Consider the following 8,879-nt stretch of genomic DNA (forward strand, 5'->3'; position numbering starts at 1 on the left):
CCCCCCCCCCCCCATTACAAGATTACAATCCCTCTCTCTGAGGCTGCTCAGCGCCTTGTACTTCCACCTAGCTCTACCCTCACTATGTTGGCTTGGGGTCATTTGTCTGGGGATCTTTTTACCATAATCTCTATCCCAGTGACTGTCATAGAATCTGGCACAGAATGTAATATGTAAGTGAAATATAAGTGTTTCTTGGATGAATGGATGGAAGACACCATCTCTGTCCTTTGGAACCTTTTGACTTTAAAAGGCTGGCCAAGGCCCTACCCTGGGAGGCTTCCATCACATGGAGGAGGTGGAACGCTCACAGTGGGAAAATCAGGTTGAGTTGCACCCAGAGCATCACTCCCACAGGGCCCCGTCTGAAGTCAGCCAATGGCATGGGCACAGAGGGTACCTGGGAAAGGGATTTCTGGTTATGAGGCCCCTGGGAGGTGAGGCACATGGGCTTTGAAATGTGTTGGGAAGGAGGGCAAGACAGGCATGTGGGGTAGAGGTTATTGACTCTGAGAGGGCACAAGTGTGGGCTGGAGAAAGGAGCCTCCATGTAGGAGCCACACAGGCTGTAAGCCATGTGACCCTATCTGATTAAGAGCAAAGGTGGGGACCATGTGAGAAGATCAAGAATGCTTCCCTGTGACCCTGCAGGGGCCAGTGCCTTCCTGGCCTTGTTGCTGCATGCCCTGGAGATCCAGAATCTGAGGATGAAGCCCAGCCCCCTTGAGTTCTCAGTGCAGTGGCCTTACTACATTCTGGGCTTTGCCATCCTTCTGTTCATAGTGGCTGGTGAGTAGCCTGGGGTTGGTGCCCTTCTCCCTGCCCTCTGTCTGGATTCAGAAGCCAAGGATACTCTAGAGCAGTGCTGTCCAAAATTCTGGTCACTAGCTACTTGTGACCATTTAATTACTTAAAATGAAATAAATATAAATTCAGTTTCTCAGTCATGCTAGCCACATTTCAGATATTAAGTAACCACATTATTATGTGTCTAGGGGCCGCCATATTGAATATTGCAGATGTAGATATTTCCATCATTGTAGAAAGTTCTACTCAACAGCACTGCTCTAGAGCCTCATCCCTATCTCCCATCTTCCTCCTCCTTGACTTTGGAACCAACCTCCAGATTTCTGTCCTACTTTGTCCTGGCTCCTACGGATTTCTATGTCTATCTTTCTCCCTATCTTGGAATCTACAATCTTATTCACCTCATCTTCACTCTGCCCTCTTATTTCATATACCATCACCATCTAAGTCTCAATCCTATTTCATTTTGTCCTTTTTCTTAATCTTCTTCCTGCTATATTAACTTGACCCATGACATAATCTATGTTAACTTGATTTTATTATCCATTGAATATATAAAAGCATTTATAATATATGAGGCAGGTAATTAAAAATATATGTACCCATTTCAACCATATAGTTTAAGAATTAGCCATATTTTATTTTTTTTAATAGTTTTTATTTATTTTTGAGACAGAGACAGAGCATGAGTGGGGGAGTGGCAGAGAGAGAGGGAGACACAGAATCTGAAACAGGCTCCAGGCTCTGAGCTGCCAGCACAGCAGGGCTCGAACCCACAAACTGCAAGATCATGACCTGAGCTGAAGTCAGACACTTAACTGACTGAGCAACCCAGGCGCCCCTTGAATTAGCCATATTTTAATGAAATCCATTGTTTGTAAGTTATAGCCTTATTTTATGTACCACTGAGAAAGAAAAAAGGATGCCAGGAATGATTCTAAGGTGCTCTAGCTTATAAGGCGCATCCTCATTTCAGAGATGTTAAAATGTGAAGAAAACTGGCTTATCAACATTAATGAAATATGGTAGAATATTAAGTATCTTTGAAGTCCTCTCCCTTCAACCATGTGACTCTTCCTGATCTTGTCTTCTTCTTTCCCTTCAGGAACCAATTATTCTGCAATTTATGATAATCATATTACTATACACATGCATATCCTTAATATATTACTTAGTCTTTCCTGTTTAAAAACTTTGTATAATCATACTGTGTTTATTCTTCTGAAACTTGTTACATTTGATCAACATTATAACCTCCATGGTTCATTTGTTTTTACCATCCTTCCCGATAGAAGGAGCACGTGGGAGAATTTTAAGCTCACAATTCAGTTTCTTTAACAACTATAGGACTATTCAGGTATTTTATTTCTTCTTGAGTTAGTCTTGGTAATTTATACATGTCTGTAAATATATACATTTTATTTAAAATTTGAAATTTATCGGCATAAGTTTATTCAAAATGTTTTCTTTTTTAACTCTGTATTTTGTGATGCATCTGTAGTGATGTGCTTCTTTTTTCATACCTAATTTTCCCTTTTTTTCATTGCCAATTTTGTCAGAAGTTTACCGTATTTTTAATCGTTTCAAAGAACCAGCTTTTAGTTTCTTTTTTTTTTTTTTTTAATGTTTTATTTATTTTTAGGAGAGAGAGAGAGACAGACAGCGTGAGCAGGGGAGGGTCAGAGAGAGAGGGAGTCACAGGCTGAAACAGGCTCCAGGCTCTGAGCTGGCAGTCAGCACAGAGCCCTACGCGGGGCTCGAACCCACGAACTGCGAGATCATGACCCAAGCGAAAGTCGGACGCTTAACCGACTAAGCCACCCAGGCGCCCCATAACCAGCTTTTAGTTTCTTGAACCTTCATGGCTTATGTTTGTTTTCTATTTAATTAATTTTTAGTTCTTATTTTGAACTTCCTTCCCTACTTCTTTTTCGCATTTATTCTGCTATTCCGTTTCCAGCTTCTTAAATCAGGATCTAAACTCATGGCTTACTTCTTCTTTTCTAAGTAGGCTATTAAAGCTCTAATTTCCCTGTAAGATTTGCTTTATTTGCATCTCCCATTTTCATATGTAGTAGTTTATGTTATTGTTTTATTTCAAATATTTTGTAGTTCCCCTCATGATTTTTTGGATCCATGAATTATTTTAAAATATACTTTTAATTTCCAAGCATATAATTTTTTTTTATTGTATCATTGTGTTAGGGATTTTAACTTAATTTCAGTTTGATGAGAGATCATGGTCTGGATAATCCTAATGTGTTCAGATTTATTGAGACGTGTTTTATAGCCTAGTTTGGGGTCCATTTTCCTGTTTTATGTTGAATGCAACTTTTCATTTATAAACATTAGATCAAGCTTGTTTATTATATTGATCAAATCTTGATTTAGAATTTCCGGAGTCCTGCTCCGGCAGGTGCAGGGTCCCTGAAAGATGGATGGTGTCAGCAAGAGAGGGATGAGAGAAGCACAAGATTCTTTCTGGTCACCAGCCAGGCCTCTCTGCACTGTCTGAGTGCAGACTCAGACTTTATTTTATGGTTTAGTGTTTGGGGGACAGCACAGAAGTGGCATTCTGATGGTAAATTCTTTTATCAGTAGGAACTTTCCAGAACAGAGGTGCCTGGGTGGCTCAGTCAGTTGGGCGTCTGACTTCGGCTCAGGTCATGATCTCATGGTTCATGGGTTTGAGCCCTGCGTCGGGCTCTGTGCTGACAGCTAGCTTGGAGCCTAGAGCCTGTTTCAGATTCTGTGTCTCCCTCTCTCTCTGACCCTCCCCTGCTCGCACTGTCTCTCTCTCTCTCTCAGAAATAAATAAAACATTAAGAAAATTTTTTAAAAACTTTCCAGAACATTGATATGCATAGGTGTATGGGGAACAGCCCAGAAGTGTCATTAGCATAGTAAAGGCAAAAGTTAGTTCTTTGTGAGCAGCGGTCAATAGTCTGTTTATCACTTAATGAGAGGTATTAAGAAAAACAGGTCTTTCAGGAACACAATGTTGCTCCCATAACCACAAAAGAAGTTCCTACAGTAAATTCCTTCACAAAGTGCAATCAGCATATCAAGGCCAGAATGAGTCACTCTGAATACCATTCAACAAGGTGCCTTTGGGGGTCGGTGCTCAAGCAGAAACAATTGAGTGGGAGTGGATATCGGTCACCATCTGATGGTAAGAGTCCATGCAACTTACCTTAACCTCACAAGGAGTTTTTTTCTCAACTTATGAGTTCAGAAATGGCTCCCAACAAGAATTGTTCTATTTTACTGGTGAACTGAACTTTTATTTAATTATGCCATGATCTTTTTTATTTCTAGTAATCCCTTTTGTTAAAGTCTGTTTTATCTGATATTACTCTAGCTATTTCTACCTTCTTTTTTTTTTTTGAAGTTGGTATGATATCCACTTTATTATTTCTACATTCTTTAGGTTAGTATTTGCCTGCTATATATCTTTTTGATCTTTTACTTATATGTAACAATAGCTTATAATTGTATTTTTTTCATCTAGTCTTACAATCTTTGCTTTTTTTAATGTTTATTTATTCATTTTTGAGAGAGATTGAGAGTGAGAGAGAGAACACAAGAGAGAGAGAACACAAGTGGGGGAAGGGCAGAGATAGAGGGAGACACAGAATCCAGGCCCTGAGTTCTCAGCACAGAGCCTGATTCAGGGCTCAAACTCATGAACTGTGAGATCATGACCAGAGCTGAAGTCAAACGCTCAACCCACTGAGCCACCCAGGTGCCTCTTACAATCTTTGTCTTTTAACTGGAGCATTTATTGTTGATTGACGTTTATTGTGACTACTGATATATTCATTCCTTTTTTAAAATTTTATTTTATTTATTTTGAGAGTGGGAGAGAGAGTGGGGGTGGGGCAGAGGGAAAGGGAGACAGAGAATCCCAAGCGGCCCCAGGCTGCCAGTGGAGCGCCCCATCCAGGGCTCGATCTCACGAACTGTGAGATCATGACCTCAGCCAATATTAAGAGTTGGACACCTGATTGACTGAGCCACCCAGTTGCCCCATATTTGTATTTTTTCTACCACCTTACTTTGTGCTTTCAATTTTTTCTGCTCCCCACCCCCACCTCTCTTGCCTTGCTTCTGATTGATTGATTTTTGTCTACACAGTTCTCATTATATCCTCCCCCTCTTAAACTTGGAAGTTATGCAGTATATTTGTATTCTTGTAGTAGTTACTCTTGACATTTTAACATGCTTACTTAACAAAGTTGGAAGTTCATCAACATATTTATTCTCTCCATAAATAATATAATGTAATGCTCTTGTATTTATACTATATGTTATTTATATCCTCTTCTGAACAATGTTTTAGTTTTTTCTGTTTTCTTTTTAGTTCTATATATTTGACATTATTATTACTTTATGCATTTAATATTTGTTTGTTTAAATTTACCCACATATTTATCAATTTAGTTGCTCATCAAACCTTCTCAGAGCTTCTGTCCAAGGACCCTCTGTCCTTCTGCCTGAAATACATCCTTTATAATCTGTTTTCGTGAGGTTCAGTTAGAGATACACTCTCTCATGTTTTCTTTGTATGAAATTATTTTCCTTTCATTTTTGTTTACTAAAATTAATTTTGCTGTACTTTTTTTTTAGATACTATTTTTTAAGTTTATTTATTTATTTTGAGAGAGAGAGCAGGGTAGGGGCAGCAAGTGAGAGAGAGAAAGAGTGAGAGAATCCCAAGCAGGCTCTGCACTGTCAGGGCAGAGCCAGATGTGGGACTCAAACTCACAAACTGCAAAATCATGACCTGAGCCAAAATTAAGAGTTGGATGCTTAACCAACTGAGCCACCCAGGTGCCCTGCCGTATTTAACATTTTTAAGTTGACAGTATTCCCACAGTATTCAAGATATTATTATATTGTTGCTTTCCCACTTCCATTGTTCTTGTTAAGCTGACTCTGTAAAATTATCATTCTTTTGGGTCACCTGGGTGGCTCAGTCATTTAAGTGTCAGACTTTGTCCCAGGTTATGATCTCAAGGTTCATCAGGCTCTCTGCTGTCAGTGTAGAGCCTGTTTCGGATCCTCTGTCTCCCTCTCTCTCTGCCCTTACCCAACTCACTCACGTGCTCTCTCTCTCTCTGTTAATAAACATTAAAAATGTTTATTTATTTTTGAGAGAGAGAGAGACAGAGTACAAGCGGTGGAGGGACAGAGAGAGAAGGAGACACAGAATCTGAAGCAGGCTCCAGGCCTCAAACCCTTAGCACAGAGCCCACCGTGGGGCTCAAACTCATGAACCATGAGATCATGACCTGAGCTGAAGTTGGAGGCTCAACTGATTGAGCCACCCAGGTGCCCCTGTATTATTCTTTTTGGTTCAATCTTTGTTTTCTGTAAGACTTTCCTTGGCATTTTGCAGAGTGTGGATATTTGTGTTATGATTTATGGTGTGAACTGAGTCTGAGGAGTGATGTCTTTCAGAATTTCTCAGACATTTTTATCTTCTATCTATGTTGTTTCCCTCTCTTTTCCAGGAAGACATATGTTAGACTTTCTTACTCTAGTGTGTATCCTGTTTATCCTCTTTTCCCTTGCTTTCCATCTCTTTGTCTTTCTGGGCTGTATTCTGAATAACTTATATAGATGTATCTTCAATTTAATCCATTCACTTTTTAGCTGTGTCTGATCTGCTATTTAACTTATCCATTATTTTAGTCAATCTCTTTTCATAACCAGAAGTTATATTTTTCCTTAGTTCTTGTTATTTTTTTATACTCTTTTCTCTACTTATATTTTTAATCTGTTCTATAAATATATTTTTATTATACATGTTAAACATACTTTACATCCTGTGTCTTATACTTTACATTATAAGTTTAACAATTGAATGATATACAAGTCTCCATGTGTCAGCTGCTGTTTTTGCAGGCTTTTGCTTGTGGTGTCTTAATTCTTGGTATGGTTGCTTTTTTTAAAAAAAATTTTAATATTTTATTTATTTCTGAGAGAGAGAGAGACAACGTGAGCAGGGGAGAGTCAGAGAGAGAGGGAGATACAGAATCCGAAACAGGCTCCAGGCTCTGAGCTAGCTATCAGCACAGAGCCCAACACAGGGCTCAAACCCACGAACCGCAAGATCATGACCTGAGCTGAAGTTGGACGCTTAACCAACTGAGCCACCCAGGCGCCCCATGGTTGCTTTTTTTTTTTACTGTGAATTATTTCCCTTGAAAAAAAATTTTTTGTGTGGAAATTCTTTGAGGCTTGTGTATAAAGTATTTTCTCAAAAAGGGGTTTGCATTTGTTTTTGCTTGGTGCTTATATGCACAACTAGCCTGGAATCACAATAGGTATTGTGTACTTGCAGACCCATATAACAGCTAGCCTCTGTTTATGAATCCTTAGTCAATCCTGGTAACTTCGAAGTCCTAGCTTTGTATACCCTTGTTCATTCCTCATCTCGAGCAGGTCCTGGGCTTTTTCTTTTGTTTTCTGTGTCCCAAAAGGCCAGCAGAATGGAAATTCAGGGTCACCTGAGTTGAGTGTATGTCTCCAAGGTGAAGGCTAATTGTGTGCTTGCTTAACCCTCTAGTTTCCTGTTTTCATTAGGGTTTTGTTTCTAAGAATGCCTTGTTCTGACGCCAGTTTGACAATATATTTACAAATTAGTTTTTGAAGAAAAATCTTATTTAGATTTATTGTCATTTTTAGTGGGAGGGTATGTAGTTTGCTATATTGCTGAAAATAGAAGTTGTCTTTTATCTGAGTCTTAACCTTAATACAGCATTTACTATTCACAAGATGTCTTGATGTTTTATTACATCAATTCTCTTTTTCCATTTTACTTTACTGGGGGTCTTGTGTTGGGCATCAAAAAGCCTGTGTTTTGTGTTTGACCATCCTCTCTTAAATCTCTTTTTCTTACCTATTAATAGTTAGACAGTTGCTAAGATGCCTTCCAGCACTGGCTGTGGTTCTGTGAGTTTGTCCATCTATGTGTATGCCTTGCCTTGTGATGGGTTCTGTTTTCCCATCTTTCTCTGTAATTATTTATATCAGAGGAGAGAACTAGGGAAGGTAGGTGTAGATCAGAGGGGGTCACACATTAAAGGAGGGAGCTCCTGACCTCTAGCGCACAGCGAGATCAACTCACTCTAACCTGACCTGAACTTTTGCTCTCACCCAGGTGCCATCTGCCTCTTTCAAGAAGCAACCAGCCTTCGCTGTCATTTGTTGCCCAATTCCCAGAGTATCCAGGAGACCCAGGGGGTCATACACCTGGAGAATATGGAGAGTCTGGGAGGAGACCTGAGCTCAATACAAAAGGAGACACTGTTGAAGGAAGAAACAATTATCTAGTCCAGTAGAGTGTTCTCCACCATCGGCAGCTGTGGGAGTGAGCATATGGAGGTGTGAGCAGCAGCCAGTTTCTGCTGCTTTGGGTGAGCTTCCTGAGTGTCAGATCAACACTCCACTTCCGTACACTCACAGTGATTCTGTCTTGCTTGTATTTGCAATTCACTAAAAAAGGTTTTTTTGAATTTACTGTGTTTCCTGAGTGGTGTATTTTTTTTGTTTTTGTTTTTGTTTTTTTTGTTTTTGTTTTTTGAGTGGTGGGACAGGTATATTTTCAATAAAAGGACTACTGTCTGTTAATCCATACCAGCTTGGAGGACAGAGGGGAGGAAGGAATATTGCAAAATGGTCAAATGAAGTCAGCTTTTGTAAAACAAAATGAACAGAATATAACCACAACATAAGGTGTTTGAGGTACTGATATTAAAAAGAAAAAAGTGATGTCCCTAGACAAAGGTGGGACTCAGTTCAGGAAACTTCCTGTCTGTGTTGGAGGGAATGGTTGGGAGCTCAGGATTGAGCTCCCAGATCTGGAAGTCTGAACCTCATGGGTCTATGCCCTGGAGGAAGCAAAGGCAAGTTAGCCAACATGGGTGTTCCCTCCTCTCACTAGAGCCAGAGACCTCCTGAGAGCATTTCTAACATGCCCCCCTTCACTGTCCTCCTTGTGCTTACAGACTGGGGAGCTCTCAGCTCCCAGCTAGGATGGGTGTAGCTGGGAAGTACAAATGCCT

General features: G+C 39.9%; 1 protein-coding gene across 6 annotated transcripts in view; it reads left to right on the forward strand.

Moving 5' to 3' along the window:
* The window catches only part of TMEM225B (transmembrane protein 225B), a 33,971-nt gene extending 25,639 nt beyond the window's left edge, over nt 1–8,332 (forward strand). For 5 of the 6 annotated variants that reach the window (XM_039225986.1, XM_039225991.1, XM_039225992.1 and 2 more), the window contains 3 exons: nt 254–325; nt 652–789; nt 7,976–8,332. In XM_039225986.1, the coding sequence (XP_039081917.1) occupies nt 254–325; nt 652–789; nt 7,976–8,148 (383 nt within the window). In that variant the 3' untranslated portion in view covers nt 8,149–8,332. The remainder of the gene's footprint in view (nt 1–253; nt 326–651; nt 790–7,975) is intronic. The other variant, XM_039225989.1, reaches the window with a different exon arrangement.
* The last annotated feature ends 547 nt before the right edge of the window (nt 8,333–8,879 follow it).

Source organism: Hyaena hyaena, unplaced genomic scaffold, assembly GCF_003009895.1.
Source record: "Hyaena hyaena isolate Hyena2069 unplaced genomic scaffold, ASM300989v1 scaffold_20, whole genome shotgun sequence".
Classification (NCBI taxonomy): Eukaryota; Metazoa; Chordata; class Mammalia; order Carnivora; family Hyaenidae; genus Hyaena; species Hyaena hyaena.